Source organism: Lytechinus variegatus, chromosome 11 (assembly GCF_018143015.1).
Source record: "Lytechinus variegatus isolate NC3 chromosome 11, Lvar_3.0, whole genome shotgun sequence".
NCBI lineage: Eukaryota > Metazoa > Echinodermata > Echinoidea > Temnopleuroida > Toxopneustidae > Lytechinus > Lytechinus variegatus.
Window position 1 is genome coordinate 11,349,212 of NC_054750.1, and position 20,555 is coordinate 11,369,766.

Genomic DNA, 20,555 nt, shown 5'->3' on the forward strand with positions numbered 1-20,555 from the left:
TTCTGCTAATTTCAAAATTAACAAGTTGTTTTTATTGTATTTCATTTTCCAGTTCCTGGACCGGTTACTGAGTTACAGGTCCTAAACAGAACATTGGATTCTATCGAATTACGTTGGGAGGCTCCCAAACAAATCAACGGTGAATTACTCGGATATACAGTAAGTATCAGTTGGATTATATATGTCGATAATTATCAATGTTAGAAAATGTGTCTTGCTGAAATGCACTATGAAATTTTATTAAGTAACGACTGTATGTATACCAAACTGTGTGAATCTTTCGTTTAAATAATTCTTTCTCGTGTAAATAATATTGTGTCAACGCGTCCTTGATCAGAATATATTCATATTCATATAAATGGAAATATCGTGCTAAATTATTATGTTTCAAAGAGTAAAATTATCTTGATACTGTGATATGATTATAGTTCAATGCTAAGTGACCGTGGTTCATATTCCAAATTTAGACAGTATACGGGAACACGAAAACATAACCTCCAGAATGTGACGTGTATGACGTCACAAAGCTTGAAAATGATTACTGCTGCCTTCCTGTTTCTTCCGAAATACTCTGAGAAGTGAACTCATCAAACAACAGAAGAATTGGGAACAACAGACAATATACCGTGGAATTAATCTCTTAATCCTGTTCGGTTCCTAATATAAAGCATCAGCCTCAATTAAATTAACGGCACTGCCAAGTAAAAGGTGTTATAGTGTGTCCGTATCCAAAACAACTAATTAAGTTTATTATCTACTGTTGTTATTTCTTTATCATTGTCAGTCATGTCGTGATGCAGTTTTAATTTCCATATCAAATCACCAATCAATGACAACATATAGGCCTTACTTGGCTCACATAAAATCTTTGTTACATTGCAAATAGGTTTAATTGACATTAGCATGATTAAAGTACTTTCAATTGGAACGAGCTCTAAATATATACCATTGTACTTATAAAGATAATTTATTTGCCTTAAAATGAAGAGAGAACATGTCATTGGCACGTTAAAGTCGTGGATGGTTTCAAGTTGATTGAGTTCAATGATTGGGATATAATGTGTCTTTATTTGGAAGGGGTCGAAATAAAGTTATGGGGGTACACTCATGCCCCCCATCAGAGAAGATATTTCCTCATCGAGTCTGACAGCATATGTCTTGGAGCACGATGGAGATTGCCTTCAGCACATGACACATTATAGGTTAATACCCTCTTGATGATTCATGAGATGCATAAAGGGGTATCATCATAGACCCTCTCTCTGCCATGGACCTGGTAGAGGGGTGTCGTATAGGGGTAAGATTACGGGCCGAGGGGGCTACCTTGTACCAATTCAGGAAAGCTGAAATGTACTTAATTTTCGTTTTAAGAATAAAGAAAGCGTCGTGTATCCCTTTTGAAGAGTGCAGAAAGTAAATGATAGTGATATTAATGATAACACTTAGAATGAAATAACGATAACAGCAATGATGAAGATAACAATTTCAATAGTAGAAATAATGATGGTAAACGTACAGTTAATCAGTGATGATAATAATATGAATAATCATGATAATGATGATAACAATAATCTTAATGAAGATTAAGAAAGTGATAATGATTAATTATAATTAGGCTTGTCATAGCCCTTAACACTTATTTTAGTTGAAGTCTCTGAGTGCTCTACAGTAATGTAACACAATTTCACTGGATTTTTTAGAGCAGCTGTTACGCGCTCTGCGTTTCAAGGAATAAAACATTTAATTATCTTTACAAATAGCAATATAAGTAATAGAAATAGTATAATGATAACAAGAACAATACCGCCAAACCTGGTGTAATAATTGCATTCATTACTTGATTTTATGATTTGACCAAAAACGAAATATGTAAATGAGTTTAATTCCACCTTCATTTAAGAAACCCAGATTCATCGAAGTGCCCTGTTTTGCAGCATATCCAAACCTTCGTTCATATTTTGACACCAGTCCAGGATCGGATGTGGAAAAAAAGATGACGAAACTGGATTAATGGTTAGCTAATGGGCTATAGGGTAGTTTAGCCGTGAAAAGGATCGCAATGTGTGTCATTTACCCCAAAGGCAGCTGCCCATGATTCTGACAAGCCACATTTTTCTTATGAATCACAGCACACATGCGATACCAAACCATTAAATTTGACGTCATTGATCGCCATTGTTCTAAAATCCAGCACCACCACGACGACAGATATACCATACTTTCGCCCGGTTATAAGAAAAGACTATCCACCATCCATTATCCGCTATCCACTGCTGCGAGCGGGCGTTGTCTCATGTTCACCTCCTTTTAACCCCTCACGTATTCCAGACGATCCACACGTGCCCCTTGCGAGTTCGTTTCATGTTACACCACTTTCCACGGGCCCTATCAGTTTCACGATAGTCACATAAATAGCAGGCCACGGGGCTCGAAGTGAGGGGTATTAACCCCATTTTCCATCATAGTTTTGCACCCTTGTTCCTGTTCCCATTGTTCTCGTGATCCATTCTTACTCACCTTAGCACATTCAGAAGCCCCCCCCCCTTACCCCCGCGGGGAACACTGGGTTGGGAATGTACCAATTTCTTTTGTTTAGCTGTGATTTAGGTGCAAATTGAGTCCGAGGTGAAATCTAAGCTTCGGGTGATACTTTACATTTTGCCAGATTGGCTTGATTATTTTTTCATTTTTTTATAAGAATGTGAACTAGTTTAACATTTGAGAACATTCGTTTAATGTTTTCGATTTTTATAGTCATGTAACTGTTCTTATCGACGAATCACATTATATTGTCCTTTTTATCAATCATGTTGCAAAAAAGGTGATATTTAACCATACTCAGTACTCGTATAATAGAGATTGGTAGCGACACTTAAAGAATCACGCTTTTGCCAAAATCAAATGAACCTGCAAATTATGAACGCATAAAACCAGTAATTGATATGAATATTTAAAAGTTTATCGAATTCTGAAGCATATCAATAATACTTTAAGAAGCAAAAATGTAAACGTTAATATTGTAAGATGAAGTGTGTATAGAATCCCATGTAAATTGGTTTCCCCTTTTTAACTTTGAGAATGATGAGAATTTGATATTCTTTTAATAAAAAAAAACACGGAAAAGCACAATAATTTATGAATTGATCGATCTTTTTACGAGAATGGGCACAATTTGGAAAGAAATAGGTCTATAAATGAAATTTCTTTCCTAAATCAGGTAGCCTGCTGTAAGAGAATAATGTTTTTCACCTTAAATTCCAACGAGCGACAATGATTCATGTTAAATGCAGATTATCATCATATATCATGTTCCGATTGTTGATACCCGTCAGATGAGATGTAATATTCATTTGGATAAAACCTGAGACACACACATACAGACACACACACCCTCACACACACCTTCACCATCACACACACACACCCTCACACACACTTCCTCACCCACCCTCACATCCACTCACACATCTACCCGTTATATGGATAAAACCTGAGACACACACACACGCACACACACCCTCCTCACACGCACTCCCTCACCCACCCTCACACACACATGGGAGGAGTGAGCGGGAAAAGGAGAGGAATATAGAGAGTGAGCCTATGAGAGGGTGAGAGATAAATAAAGACGGAGAATTGAAAAAGAAGATGGGAGGTGATGGGCTATACTGATGGGAGTACTTTAAAATTGACCAAAGTTAAACATCAGGAATATTCATACCTGATGATATTATAATAGCTCATGGGCAAACACTATTCATATAAATATATATTTTAATAGAATCATGCAAACAGTATTCACAGCTATGCGCAGTTATCACTGATTAAGGCCAAATTAAACCACGCCTAAACTTAATTAGACTCGATTGAGGTCAAGCGATTAAGAGATTTAATCATTATTTTGAAACATATTCAGGTTCGGGGGATCGACTTTCTTCTACTGCAGTATAAATCCGCATTTCAGTTCAATGGTTGTAACTGGAGATTTCATGGGGAATTTATAATAGGATCGAAGAAACGTCTCACAATTAGCAACGAAACCAAGGATACTAAATACTAACTTGTACCCACAAAGTCCCAAAGACCTTTCTTCAAGTTCTCGTATTACATTTCTTATTTTTATGTATTTGTATTGGCATATAATGTGATTATCATATGTATTATACTTTGTAAATATATTTTTATCGGAATGAAATAAACGGAGTCAATCAATCAATTAAAGTTTCGAATAGAAAGCCGTTCTTTAAATAAACTTGATCATCACGAACAGAATCCCTTAGTTTTTGGCTTTAAGTTTGTTGGCCCTATGATCTTATACAGAACTCAAGAAAATAATTGGCCATGTCCCGAAAAATGAGCCAAATATCGATGCCATATAAGATAAAGAAATATATTCATTTTGATCATACTTTTGTTGATTCACCTCAAAACGGTATTGGATTTGTTGGCCAAAAAACACGCTTTCGGTTCTGTTCACGAGAGTTCTGCGAAATGAGGACTGTATCCATGGCAACGAAGGAAAAGGGCGCATTTCGAGGTGAGTCGCGAAACTTCGATATCAAGGGCATCGTCGGATGGCACCGTCGACCTTTTTTGGTTTTGATATCTCAAATAAAGCGTGTGTTACTTTGGTCACATGGCTCATTTTGGTCACATGGTTCGTCGTTGAATCAGGGTGGCCAAATATGGCGGTCTTTGATCGTAGATGATCCCAATCTAGCGATCACATCCTCCGATAGCCCTATACCTTGGCTCCATCCTCCGTGATTAAAAAAAAAATCATGAGATGGATCTGCTGGGTCTAAACATAGATTCTGCGGAAAAACAAGCGACATGAGATCCGGCTAGGGGAAAGCATGTGAAGAAGATATTAGGACCTGAGCTTGTCGACGTCATAGTGAGAGCGGAGATTGGCACAGTCTGCTAAGATCTTCGGTAGATTACCAAACCAAAACAAATCTTCAGGTTCCTTAGTCAAGCGTACAAGGACCCGGGCGAATGAAGGAACCATAAAAACAAATCATCGATACGCTTTATTACATTAAATTTCCTCACTGTTATTGTGGTTTCTCAATATCGCACGGCGGTACATATTTAGGCGTTACAGAACAGGTGGTTACATGCTCCAAACATCGAATATGTTAGGCTGGTAAACCTACCCTATCCGGGTGTTGAGATTTTATCGCAGTAACCTGATTCATCTTGAACTGTTTGTAAACATATAGTGCACATAGTGGCCTGGTATCCGACTTAGGCGTCGAATAAAACTTGCAAGCATACGTTTGGAATTTTCACTTCCATGGCCTTATTCGGTTATTACCATAAAGAATATGCGCCATTATTGTGAAGTAAGAGTTTGCTATGATATTTACGCCTATGAGTATTTAGAATCGAATATCCTCATGTATTTAGGAATTTTCACGTCAACTGCCAATGAGATGTATCATTACATTCGATTTTCTTGAGGATTTCAATTCATATTTGATAAATATCTTTAAAAAGTGTTCCCTATTAAAAGAATACTATGCTTCTGATTTTACTTGATTCGTACTTCTTGTACTGAACATTTTCATGAAAAAATGCACAAATTGATTGTCCCCACAATGTTAAACAAATTATGTAGTGAATATTCTTTGACACACCAGTTAACTGAATTCTTGTTAAAATTGTAGATATCGTAATTATGTCATGTTTTAAATAGAGCCGATTTTTAATCCTCCTAAGAATCATTGTGTTAAAATTTACATCACTCCTTAAAGTCGTTAAATGTACTTGTTTTCGAGCAATGCAATGCACTGTAATGGTGAGTCACGAAAACGGGACAGTCCCATACATTCACCATTACACGTCAACATGCATGGTTTTAGGAGTTGCCAATAACATTAAAAACAATTAATTTGGCGCGCCCAGACGTCTAGGAACAGCTGAATGTCTTCAAGTTCCTTTGCACTAATTAACACTTTAGCCACACTAACGGAACCGACATCGAACCGACAGAGGATGTGCCTTTGGAAACAACGTAAAGGCCTTCTTCAGCCTGGAATCGAATTCGTTTGTCTGACCGTAGCATTAGAGCCAATAAAACATTCATGTCATAATGTGGTCAAATGATCAGTGTTGATCATTAAGTTTTGACAATCCTTATAGCTTGCAGTTAGCATATTTCAATTTGAAAAAGTAACCCAGTATTTGAAGTTTCACCAAACTGCTTGTCAGGTTGTCTGGCGAATATGACGTCACGAATACCGAGTTATTGGACATGTTGAGTCGTTTAAAAGACAACAGTATTCTAGCTTAGTTGGACGACATCGACGTCTATTCGAATTCATGTTTCGTATATGTCCCTGAAAGTGTTTTGGGAGAAAACTCTTGATGATTCAAAGGCACTAACGAAAATTGTCTGAAATGTTCAAAACAATGAGTTTGTAGATTACGCCATCGCTTCTTCAACATGTCTATCGTGACCTGTTGGCAAAGACTGTTTATTAAACGTGCTATGCTCTTTTACTTGTTGCCACTCCTCAGATTTCTTACGAGCCTGTTGCCAAAAGCGACCCCAAAGATGGCAACTTTTCGTCCCACCGGCCTGTGATGGACATAGATAGCTCCAACTTGGCTCACATTCTCATATCCGAGCTCGATCCCGCAACCGAGTATATCTTCCGAATTTCAGCCAACAACCGGGTCGGTGACGGGACTGCCCTCGTCATCACAGAGTTTACCAAAGTTCCAGGTAAGTGACCATCTGACTTTAAAAAAGACCTTGGGTGTTTTACAGAGATTGCAGGGGTAATAACGCATTACTGAATTGGTCTTCTCATGCGCAAAGGACGCGCGCTACCCTGTATCCATTTATCAGATTACACATTATTCATATGCGCGTCCGACTTTAAGAATGACCCAAAATCACACTTCATTATTTTGTAAAACACCCCGCTGCCCTTTGGTGTGGATGTGACCATGGTAACGATAACAAGTAACATGTGCCATTTTCATCTCTCCTTGCAAGTTATTAATAGATATATCCTTGCTCATTTCAATTAGGGGATATATGGAAAATGTCCAAAGTATGTGTATTTTCGCTTGTCCTCACAATCCAGCTTTGCATTCATTTCACCGACAGCCAGAACGGTCACTTTAACCATCGACCTTACATATTGTCCAGGTTGATTCCCTTAGCATGCCTTGATCGATTGCCAAGATTTCCTTTCCCATTGGCACTACATGGATTGACTCTAGTCACATATTCTTGAAGAGATTTGACAAACCTTACGGAATACAGAAAGTGAAAGAATGACGATAAAACTCTGAACATCATGCTCTTATGATATGAATACTCCTCAACATACTTTCGCCATGTTGTGGATCTTAATTATAGACAAATCTCTTTAGTGGTACTTTCAGAAGCCATATCTGTTATAAATGTCGTATTATATCATTTTTCGATTTTCGATGGATTTCATGAAAGTAAAGTAAGTATTGGGCCATATGTCATGTCCTCCATTTTGAATTCATTTTCTATCATTCACTCTACACTGTCTTCGTAATTATAACAAAGCGTTATATTTTATTACATTTTCAGTGCAACCTTTGATTCAGGGGAGAGAAAGAACTTGTATGTCAAAAGATTAAAAAAAAGATAACTATTGATTGATTTATATCCTTCATTATAGTAATATTAGTATTTTACACCGCGTTAATGAGAATTCAGGCACATTTCATATAACGAACAAATGTTTATTTATCTATAAATAAACAATCCCCTCCCTTTAATTTTTTCTATTTCGTGTAAATAATAAATTGTCTATTGTAATATTATGTTCATCTTCGTATACACTTCAAATGTACTTATATGCTACTATGTCAACTGTATGATAATTGAAAATATAAAAAATTGAAAGCGAAAAATTAAAGCAGTTGAATTGAATAGAATAAAGTTGAATTGAATTCAGCTGGATTATAAAGATAATAGTAAACAAGTCATGTATAACTGATGTAGGCATGCTTGCTTCATTATAATTCTATGAAAATGAATGAATTGTTTTTTCATGTTTGATTTTGAATAAAATTTTCTCTGCAAAAAATATTCATAACGAATTTTCATCGCATTTGCAACTTTTTACCCACCAAAGAAAAAAACCTTTTTAAAACAAGTTTCACCCTTATTTTCCTTTAGCACCTATCAGTCCTAAAGCACCTTCTGTATCGTCGACAGTCACAGAAGACAACATGGTTACTATACAGCTACAGCCAATCACAGATAGCCTGGTCAAGTAAGTATTGCATATACTCATGTAAAATAATTTTCAGTTTTGTTTGATTATTTTTTAAGCATACAGGCAGACAGGGGTCATAGACAGCTTTAATGGACAAGGATCCAATAAAAAAATGAATAATAGGCAGAAAGCTCACGAAGTCTTTTGCCTGGTTGTTGTATTTTTCCGAATATACATTTGGGACTCTTTTTACTCTCTTTTATTAACACCATCATTATCGTAATAGAATTTCAATTTGGTCAAATAAAAATGGTGAACATAATATTAAGAACCACTCGTGGAAGAATGACAGTTGATATTGAATAGTGTGACCATGATAGCTCTTTGGTTAAATAGTTGAGTGCCATTTGCAATGGTAAACACTGATTATCATTTCTGGTCTTTGATAATTTCAAAGTTTTTTTTTAAGGGGCTTCATCAATGGTTACAATATCAGAAGCACCTGAAGTGTACGATAAGCATACAGTATATACATACTTTTGTTGGGCAACATACTGACCACTGTGTTGGGTAATGTGTATTGGTAAAAAATGATGTTCTGGGCATTTATTATCCTATTGAGCAAATTCATTACTCATTTGTTAGTTTTTATTACCTAATTTGGACAGATTTTAACCGATAGTTGGGTGGGCAGTATGTTGCCCACTGATGGTTAAACATTTGGCGTTTTTTGCTCAACCTTTAAAGAGTGCAATATATGCATAAACGTTTGCATAGGTTTAACGCAATATTTTCACCAAGATGCGCTGTGCATGTAGGGTATTAATATCATGTACCTTCTATTCTGAAGATTATAGTGGCGGAAAACAAAGATTAGGCTGGCGGAAAACATGGCTGACGGTGAGATTAAAACGCCTCAAATACGCCAGATAGTACAAAAGCCTCTGTTGAATCGGAGGCGACTAGAGCAGTGCCCTAGTAGAAGTACCCTAACGCAAAGTGTCAACGCGCCCTGAACTTTTCGTATTATCTTACCTAATCCCTTGTTCGCCTTTTGGTTATCCTGAAGAAGCAGTGTTGTGTCTGCCGTTGAGGTTCTTTAGAGATCTTAATGCTGGACTATGTTATTTCTATCAGTATCACGACGTCTGACTCATGATATCTCTCACTTCCACAGTCTTCAACTATACCTTGCAAGAAATTGCTTTTAAATACGCTCTTCCTGTATAACTAAACTTTTCATTTTCATTATTTCGACCTGAGCTATTTTATCTGCCTATCTATATGTCACTCGTGTTTGATCTTGGCTTTCTCGCTCTCTCTATCTGTCTCTTATTCCGTACCCCACTCATTTCACTTCATTCATGATTATAATTGATTTTTGTAATTATATACAAAATATAATTATTGAATACTTCTTACTTATATTTGATGGATTAGGTGTTTTCGTGAAAAATAAAGGTTTTGAAAGGATTAAATCCTTTCAAACATTTAAAACATAAGAAGTTAAAATAAAAGTTCAATCATCTATATGGAGTGACGTATAATGCAGCAGCCCATTTCTCCTCCCAAACTGAACATGCCAAAATCTCAACATGGCTACTGTCTTTAGCCTTGTCTTGTAATTTTCATAGTGTTATGGCCCAATTTCAAAGAAATTATGTAGTGAAATTATTTATTGAATATCACTTTCGGCGGCCCTTCATCTATTTCTGAAGGAATTAAGGAATTGTTTGAATTCGCAATGATCTCTTGTTTGAGTTATCATTTTTCTTTTGTTCGGTCAGCTATCATGTATCATATTTAATTAAGATCAAAATGTGGTCACTCTAAAAAAGATTATTTTTTATCTTTTAAACAAAATTAATTATCGAAACATGGGATATATCGGCCAAATTAATCTCGCTTTGTCCTCGCAGGTTTATTTTTTATCGTTCTCACCTGTTTTTCTCTGACATTTCAAATGCACTACAGAAACTTCCAGAGGCAACTCTTTATTGCTTCCTTAAAGGAATTAGTCGGAATGAAAGTAATCTTAGCTTAATATTGCCGTAAGATCAGTTCAGCCTCGATATAATTGGTTTTATCCTCAAAAGATAGATATCTTACAGAGTTCTCGGGTTTAGATCCAAGGCCTATGTTTTACTAAGGTCAATAAACCTTTCATCAAGTCTATTAAAATGTGCATGAAGAGGATTATAGAATGTAGAAACAGCTTCTTAATCATCATGGAGCTATTAAACACAACTCCATGATCCATATCATAACGATGTGGTTGTCTGTTTTACATCAATAAAATATTTTTCCGATTGCCCGTCGTAATTTAAACTGTTGCAGGGTTCCAAAATTATGATAATGGTAATTGGTGATACATGTTGTTTTGCATTTCTTGGGTTTTGTAATTTTACGAATCAAAACCATTATATACTCAATTTGAAAATATACTTGACATATGTGGCTACTGAACAGAATTTGTCGAATCTCAATTATTTAATTTTTTTTTTTTGGGGGGGGTAATATTTAATCCTGTACCCGATAAAAAAAACATAAATTAGCAGGTTTCACGTACATCAACATAAGTTTATTAAACAATAAGTTTTTGTCACCTGTTTTTATTTATATTGCGTCTTGGTTCTATTATCTTCCAAAAGCAGCAATTAAGAGAACTTCCTTATTTGGACGAAAACATCAATTAAAAACTTCATGAGGCACATTTTCTAACTGATCTTTTTATAGATATGAATGCTTTGTCCGTTGCATCGGATTGTCAACCATTCTTTTCTTGATTGACACCCATTGCTGTCAATCTTGACTTGACACTGTTTTGGATTTTGAGTTGGAGATGTTTTTTCAGCTCTGTCCTGCACTTTTTGACAGCACCTCACGATCCTGTCGTGATTTTTAATTGATTACGAAGGATGTGGTAATTTCGATGTTATTGTCACAACATCAGTGCCATCCCCCATAAACATTCGAAAGTCACGGCATTGCGCCGTATGTAATTAACTGAAAAACAACAGTTCTCAACGGTTTATCGTTGCCAATATGACGTCATAGGCTTTGTTTCTATCTAGCGATAACGACCATGTTTTATTCATTTAATTTTCTTACCATTTATTGATTTCTGCAACTTTTTAATGAATAAATTACATGTCAAAACAGAATCAATGAATTTAGTATGTAACAAAATATTTGACAAGCGAAACAATGTTGTATTACTTCTTACATAACAAGCTAATAGGGGTTGTTGAGACTGATTATGTACTAAATTAGTTATTTTCTTCATTTAGACATTATTTCATTATTTACTGGTTTATTTACAATCAGTTTATCAATATTGATTGATTCAACTCAATGCAATATAATAATTGTCAAAATAATCTCTATTTTAGTTTCCCAATGATCAATAATGCATGATAGATTGACAAGGTTTATGAGTAATTAATCATTGTAAATACGAGGTAATAATTCAGTGGATTAAACTTCATGTTCACCACCCCTCTACCGAGCGATGATAATGGGGTGATGTACTTTTTATTAATTTTAAGCGGTCAGTTTTAAAAATATAGTTTTAATTAACAATTTTTATCCCTAAATCTGCGGATAACGGTATATTAAGAATAGATCTTTAACTCAAATGCAGTCGGTTATGGCCCAAGCCAGGTAATTCCTCATCGCGACGAAGTCTTCCGCAATTTAGATGGAAAATATCGAGATGTATGCAATAGTCCACGTTCCTTGAAATTATTAAAATTGTCAAACCATTAATCAAAGGAAGATAGCTGATTAATGACGGAAGGCAGTAATATTTTCAAAATTGATGAGGAGTATGCAGCATTTATTGAACTGCATGGTATTTAGAATATCAATTTTTCTCGAGTGCCAATAACTTTAAAAGATATTCTCGTACCGAAGAGCTGAGCCACCCTCATTTCAATCCAATAATTTTTCGAATTGATTGGCTTATTTTTTGTTTTTATTACTGAGATATAAGTCATGCAACATCGCTTAAGTATGGCTGTCCTGTATATCGAATGCAACTGAGTCATCAGTATAGTTGAATTATGTTGCAAGATTACAATTGATGGAAATATTAGACCTATAATTTAAAATTTGTTCAAACAGGGTTTGTAGGATGCTTCATGATTGGAATTTTCATGGGGATGAGAGGGGAAAGAATTATAATCATAACGTCACCCCCCCCAAAAAAAAAAAAACGGTGCTGTTATCCTTTATCAACGAAACGTTCTTATGTATTTCTTTAGAAAGTTTTGAAGATTTGTTTAAGTGCTAGTATTTCGGACATCAGAGAAGTGTTTTATCAACTGTTTTCGTACGACAAGTAAGTTGTCAGATGTAATAACTTTCCTTGATTCTGATATGCTGAGAAGCACCGTTAGTATGGTTACTGTCGGATAGTGCATGACTTGTGGGATAAATCGTCCGACAAGTCCTCTCACGAAAATGCTCCCTAAAGATTTTCAAACACAATTCACATAAAGACAGACTATACCAAATTTCAGGCCTGAATTTACAGTTTTTCAATTTTATTAACAGAATCATTTCCAGTGGTTTTAGGCACATGTCTTTTTTTTTCTTCGGAATTTTATCATGTACGTCACCGTACAGAGTTCGAAATGTAACATTCACATTGATGCATACAGTCTTTGCCCATTTGCAGACGTTATTTATTAGCATTTCTGATTATGAGTAATGATATTGGAAGGGAAGTGTAATGAATGTCGGTCTGCAAATAGATGTTTTTATCAAGAACACTCGCTCTGATGATGAAAATCATTCCACCCACAAACACGTTTCTCGGTCCTCAACACCCACAGTTCACGACAGTAAACAAAGATTGTTATTGAAAACGGGATATGTGAAGTTATTAATTGTTAACACCTCAGTATAACATTGTATAATGGCTATCGGTGAATGTCATCATTTTTCGTAGTGGAAGAAAACGCATTTTTACAGGACATCAAGTGTTGATACTTCATTCTGTATGGTTACACTTTCTGGGAAGTAAGTTAGTTAAGAAACGTTTAACGTCATGTGTTGACATTATGTTCTGTATGTGTCGTTCCAAGGAAGTTTGTTCCGGAAGCCGTGGGTTTCGTTTGCTCGCTATAGAGAAATCTTGACTCCCCCCCCCAAAAAAAAGGACTAAAAAAAATGCTCAGCATATGTTAGTACAATGATTGCGGGACAATGTACATGATTCAGTACGATCCCTTATAAATGAGAATCTTGCTTCCGTCTGTCTTTGTTACATACTATTAATTGGTATGAACCTGATTTCGTTAGCAATATCAGAAATTATTACGATAAAAACACTATTTTGTTAATGGCAATTCTACCCTATCATGTCAATATAATGGCGTTATGAAGGTTTAACCTGCCACAATAAATTCTTGTTGGATGGTTTTGCAAACAAAATTTGACCACATACTTTCAAACTTTGACTAAACCACTACCATACGGGCAGTGGAGTATTTTTACTGGATCTAAATTATCTCGGTTTTTTGTGAAGAGCTTTTGTTGCTTGTCATTTTTTTCCTGTACGAAATGCCCCTTCCCCTAAAAATCCCGGATCCGCCCCTGCATATGGGCGTGCATTATGTCAATGTTCGTTGACTGTAACCATGACTGACACAGTTCGCTGCTCGCGTCTCAGCACTACGCACATGTTACCAACATGGACCTATTATTAATTAGGTTCATTAGACCAACTTGATCACTCATCCACGTCACTCTTACCGGTCATCTTGACCAGTCAGGTCTACCTGAACTCTTTGACGGCTGGTCTAAAAGTTTTTGGCGCTGACAGGTTGACTGACCCCTCCCTCTTTTAATTAATACATCATTTCCTTCCTTAGCTATATCTGAATTCTATTCCAGTTTTCCGTATCGACACAGGGTTACTATAGGGTCCCGTTATGGTATACTTTGATATATAAACATGTTCTTTTGTTGAAGCATGTTTTATATGCCTCTCCCTTAAAAGTACACATCGATCCTAAAATTCATTATGAAGGCCCTAAAGCGCGGTAGTGTGAACGATGTGAAATAAAAGTGTTTATCCGATAATTTTGTAATTTTTAGTTAAAAATGACATTGATTTAATCTGAGAGCTGCTTTTCTAAAAAGATGAAAATGAAAAAAAAAAAAGAAATGTATATACAAAATAGCGAACAAAATAGACATTATAAATAAACACGTAACATACGTTATGTTGTCATTTACTTTCTTCTTATTGTACTACATTAATATTTATATACGCTTGCATGATAAATTAGACAATATTGCTTAGTTTATTGTATCGTTTAATATAGCAATTAGAATTATTTTGGGAAAAGCATTAATGCTATCCAAACATTTTTTTTATTTGTGCCTGAGTGGACGGTGATGTTTAGTTATTATTTAAAAAGTGAACAGGCGTGAAAATAATTGACATATAATTATACATTTTCCAAAAAAGATTAAATCAATTGACCTTATAACATGGGCTGTCCGATCCAAAAATAAAGTGTAGTCTGTAGTCATTGCGGATTTAGTTACAAATCAACTTCTGGCAAAGTGCCGGTAAATTCGTACATTCTCTATTGCTCATCGCTTTAATTACTTCCAGACAAAAATTGGCTGAAAATGACATGAAGTAGAATGATGATATCTTGATGAATGTATAAGTACCCCCTCTGGAATGGCCCCGTGTTAAAACTGAAGGAAATAATTACTTTACAGTGTATTGTTGATTGGAGAGGCCCTCAGTAAGCGGATGAAGGAAGCTGATTAGATTACTTCTTTCCAGACTTCCCATAGAAGCATGGTCAACTATAATAATCATGCTTAGTTTGACCACTATGCTTTCGAAACACGTGTTCTTTTCTTGCAGATACATACATTGAGTGCAAATCTAAGAGGCATAGCCCTATTCACTTACCAATAACACGAAAATACTCTCACAGAAGAGGATAGTCTTTTTTTGTAAAAGTATTTGTTCCTTAAAGGGATTACATAAATATATTTTTCTTTACAAACATAAACTTTACGAACAACAAAAGTGTTTAGTGGTTGAAAGGTGGTTGCACTCTCGTACATTAGGCCTATACAACCTTTCATAGTCCAAAACAGATACCTTTTATTTTGTTGTTTTTATTTTCCATTCAAACAACATGACATCATGACATAATATCTATCATGACCATAAACATATGAAGAAAAAACGTATATTACATCACTTATATGAACCGCCATGCACAGATCAAATTACCTATATCCAGAACATGAAGAAAAGGATAACATCAATTCAGTGAATGGAAACTAAACAAAAGTGTGTGTGTAATAAAAGTATGTATAATTAAATAAAACAATAAATAAGATACACACCGCACCACCCATAATTGGCAGACGATATCCAACGATACCTCATGCTCGATATATCACATATGCACATGGCAATCGTCTGCGCGCGTATAACGTCCATTTAAAAGTGATTACATCAGTCCGTTGTATCAAAACTGATATGATGAATGGAATGGGAATACATTTATCTTCTGATGAGGGAGGCGGCTCCATGATGAGCTATATATCGAGGTTGATGAGTTTCGTTACGATTCGATGATAACAATAATTGCATTGGGGTTCCAAGGGAGATACTCTTCTGGTACATCGACTATGTCTTGATATCTTCAGGACTCATAGTTTTGTCAATCAATATTCGTAAGCATGCCTTGATCGTATCACAATATTGAGGAAAGAGATCGGAATAAACAATACTACTTACTAAAGAATTAATAATGTAGGCCTATCTTTTAAAACTGAACGCTAGGTTATCACCTGTTTACCAATTCACTGACAGCAATGAAAGCGACGGTTGTATATATTTGTCCCTGTAAGTTCTGGGATGTGATTTCATGATGGAAGTCATGTTTTTGTAATGACTTTTATAAAAACAATCGATTTTATTCTGCGAATTTATTTCTTGTAAATATGCGAAGTCTACATCTAATGAAGATAGCAGTGAACTTTCTTCATCCCTCCTTCTTCCTCACCATCTTTCTTCTTTCTCTCTTTCCCCTTTTCTAACGATCTCACTTTTAATTCTTATTCACTGTGTCACTGCTCGTCTGTCCTACCTATAGTTAGGGATATTTCGTACACACGGAGTCCAATTTGACTTGGAATGGCGTCATTTGGGAGTCAACTCATTTCCGAGTTGAATTCACTTAAATTGAGAATCTGTTTGAAAATCACCGTTTTGGTTCAAAGTAAATAGGAAATTATAAATTGGTCAATTTGACTCGGAACAGAATTGATCGCGAGCCGATGCCATCCAAATCAAATTTGACTCCTCAGAAATGAGAGTGCGTCTCTTTCTAGTCTCTACATGTATAATCCTGCCTTTTATCTCCTTCCACAACTTGCAGATTTCTTTTTTTTTCTCTTTAGACAGAAAATGCAACAAGATTAAAGCTGCCATGTATTTTCTTTCTATAATAAATAAATTGATAATAAATTACTATCACAATTATTAAAAGATCCCTTGTCTTATATTTATCCTAACAGTGCCTATCGGGTAACCGTCAAACGTATGAACGAGGTGGCTAAACGTTCAGCGGACTACGGTGATTGGGCCATGCGCCCGGTCTACCCCGGCCATTACACGGACTCACCTTATCATTGGATAGCTGCAGAGTTTGGACAAGGGGAACTCCCTAATGTTTTCACAGTGGGTGATAATAGGACCTACGGGGGGTACCACAATGCCCCCTTGGCTCCCGGAAGCTCTTATGGAATTAGCATGTGCAGCGTCAGCAGGACCACAAGAGTGAGTCTCACTTTTCATTGTTAGATTTAATTAGTTTCTGATTCCATTGTTTCATTGTTATATTTTTTTTTCAAATTGTTATTGTATATCAATGGGAGAGTACAGAAGGTCACTTTATTTTAATATATTTTATATATATAAATAGATGATTGTTATAAGTTATACAAATTGTGTAGAAAGGGTATTTCGTTATTCTATATAAACGGGAAAGTGCATTTAGAAATGTCACTTTATTAGTTTCTTTAATCTCTGAGACGGTTATATAATATTGCCTATTTCACAATGAATTAAGCAAAATTTAAGAAATTCACCCCCTTCCGCGCTTTTAAAATCAGATCCTTTATCTTTTACCATGAAATTTCTCGTAAAGTTTACCATGAAATGCAGGCTAAAACGTTTTATTTATTTGTTCATTTTATTTATTGAAATATATTTCAACAGAATAAAAACGAGCTGTTTTTCATTGCAGTCCTGTGACATAATACAATGAATAAAAATCACAATTAAGACAAGTGCTGAAATATTGTACGATCAGCAATAATGTCAGATTAGGAATATGAGCCGGTAAAATAGTACGGATGCCCTGTCGAGTTTATACCTCTATTTACAGGAAACACTTATTGAACAAAAACCATCAAGCAGAAAATAGTTTTCTTTAGAGAGAAAAGCTGTTTGATTGAATGCACAATATATGTCAAATGTATAATCTTTGTTATTACAATATTCACAGTTAGTATTCTTGTTGCATTTTTTTCATATAGGACATGGCATCAAGTTGCAGTCAACCTATCGAAGTGAAAGGTTAGTTATTCAGTTATTCTTTAGTCTTATTTATTCTTTAGTGCATGTTATTCATTATTTAGTATGTTATTCATTCTTTATTATTTCTATGTTATAAATCCTGTTTTTTAATGAGCATGATAATTATAAGATACACTCTGATTATTTGGTTTAAGACATATTGTACTTTATCTCAAACCCACGAATGACCTATATGACTGCCTCATCGAGCGAAGGAATCATGCTGAAACCATAGAGCTATGCTGAAACTTTTGAGGCTCTCTCAAAGAGATGGATGTGGGATAGAGAGAAGAGAGGGAGAGAGAGGGGGTTGACAGATAGAGGGGGGGGGGGGTACAGAAAAAGAGAAGATAGGAAGGGTAGCGTATATGGGATAATAATGCAGGCGCATCCATTTTTAATGCGGTTTCCTAAATATACAGCAAGATGTTTGATTCGTGTTTCCATATAATTCTAATAAGTTTGACCACTCACTCGCATTATAACGAACGCTTGGATCGAATACAAAGTATCATGCCCTTAGCCAAGATAGCCTAGATACTGAATGAAAAGTCAACCACATTGATTTATCAGAGCGAAAAGGGAGGTGGCTACTTTGCCCCAGAAATGACATTTGATTTACATTTCCTGCCGATTGAAAAGTTACACCGAGCAGCTCTCATGATATAGGTTTGTTTGTCCCTATATGTTCTGTTTTGAAATTGGACGGATACTAGGAATTTGCTCAAAGTCATATGCAGTCGTCCTCATCGTGTATACATGTATCTTTGCATTCACTTAATTGATATGGATTTTTAGCATGAACGAAGATTAAATGAAGAATCGCAATTGATTCCTGGAGAGGATTCGTTTAATGTGCACTGGACTTCTTTTTTAGAATTAGCACATTGTTGACGTTAATGAATTAGCCAGCATTAATTGGCTCGGGGAGCTATATAAGATAAGTTCATAAATTGATGAATACTAGTAGTTAGCCAAGGGTCATGGTTTCAACATAGAAATAAAACAATAATCATTGAATACAAGTTTTATAGCTGGATTAGAAGTACAAGAGGATGAATGTGAAGACTGATAGATATATAAATAAATCGACAAATTACTCAAATGGTAGGCATGCTTAGATCAATAAATTGATACATTGACATTTTATCTAATAAACGAACAGATGACAAAAGTGAATACAAGATATTGAGTTGCAAATATTTTCGGCTTTTAAAGAATACATTTCACAAGACCATGGGAATAATTCTTTTATTAGAAGGTGCTGGGTAATATTTCAAAATTAAATAGTGATTTTGGTCAAGAAAAGGAAAAAAAGCTTTTTGCTGAAAAATGTATTGATTTTGATTAAGTTTCTTCCTTTTAAGCATATCTACCTGAATTTATTTTCAGGAGAGGGGGGGGGGGTGCCCATATTACGGTGAACATACGCAACACCGCCGCTTCTCTGGACTATGCCTCATATGCTACCAACTGGATACGAGAACTCATACAGGTTCATTAAAGGTCAATTAAATGATCCACATGAACTTTTACTGTCATAAAACTATTTGGCAACCAAACTGATATTCGTAGACTTCAGAACCATCGTGGTCAAGCATGGACGTCCCGCGCTTAGGAAAAAATGAACCAATAATTGAGTAATTCGAGTGAGTAATTCACTCCCTCAGTGTGATCACAGTGTGTTCACATTATGTGAAAATCTTATTCACTGTTAACATGTTCAAATTCAACAGTGTGAAGATTTGTTCACACTGTGGACACCTGGACCGTGTGACTGTTCACAGCGTGTTCACATGGTCGATTATGTGGATATGTGATTCACACTGTTGAAATGCTCAAATTCAATGTGAAGGTATTTCCACACTGTGGACACCTCGATAGTGTGACTGTTCACAGCGTGTTCACATGTCGATTATGTGGATATGTGATTCACACTGTTGAAATGCTCAAATTCAATGTGAAGGTATTTCCACACTGTGGACACCTCGATAGTGTGACTGTTCACAGCGTGTTCACATGGTCCACTATGTGAATATGTCATTCACACTGTTGAAATGCTCAAATTTTGACATGAACACACCGTGTTCCACACCATGACCCACTGTAGCACACACTGAGGGACACTGTGTTCTTTCCAATAGTGTCTACTCTGAGGGACTTACTAAAGTTTCATAATATTAATTCTTTGTTGATTGAACTGCACTTTTTGGTAGTGAAATTTGAGGGAAGTATTCGTTCACTCTAAATTGACTCCGAATTGAGTGATCATCACCGCAAAGGAAAATGAAAAACGAGTGACTTTTTATTCATTGTTTTACGGAGTATCTGACTAATCATTACATCATGTTTATTTGCCTCTGAAATTCAAATAGTGGTATGAACATTTAACTTATCTTACGATGGGGATAACCCAATTTAAAGTTTTATTGGTAACAAATATCAGGTTTCTGATCAACGCAATTGCAATATCCTAAGCGAAGCTTGAGACCATAAAAAAACCCTCACAAACATTGAGATCAAACTAAATCCGGGATAAAGATGCCGTCTGATCCTGACACAAAACACTGGAATGCAAAATACCATGACTACGTGATGTAGCATTAGAAGAGTGGTTGAAACAATTCAGATTATCATTGGCTTGTTTTCCTTTTCATCCTTGGCGTCAATTTGATACTCTATCAAATCCAAGCGATGACTATGAGGAA

The 20,555-nt window shown here is 35.6% G+C and overlaps 1 protein-coding gene across 1 annotated transcript in view; it reads left to right on the forward strand.

Annotated features, from left to right (window-relative positions):
- The window catches only part of LOC121424205 (tyrosine-protein phosphatase Lar-like), an 86,414-nt gene that overhangs the window by 47,221 nt on the left and 18,638 nt on the right, over positions 1-20,555 (forward strand). The window contains exons 23-27 of the mRNA XM_041619813.1: positions 53-159; positions 6,526-6,733; positions 8,177-8,273; positions 16,785-17,046; positions 17,808-17,847. Coding sequence (XP_041475747.1) covers positions 53-159; positions 6,526-6,733; positions 8,177-8,273; positions 16,785-17,046; positions 17,808-17,847 — 714 coding nt within the window. The remainder of the gene's footprint in view (positions 1-52; positions 160-6,525; positions 6,734-8,176; positions 8,274-16,784; positions 17,047-17,807; positions 17,848-20,555) is intronic.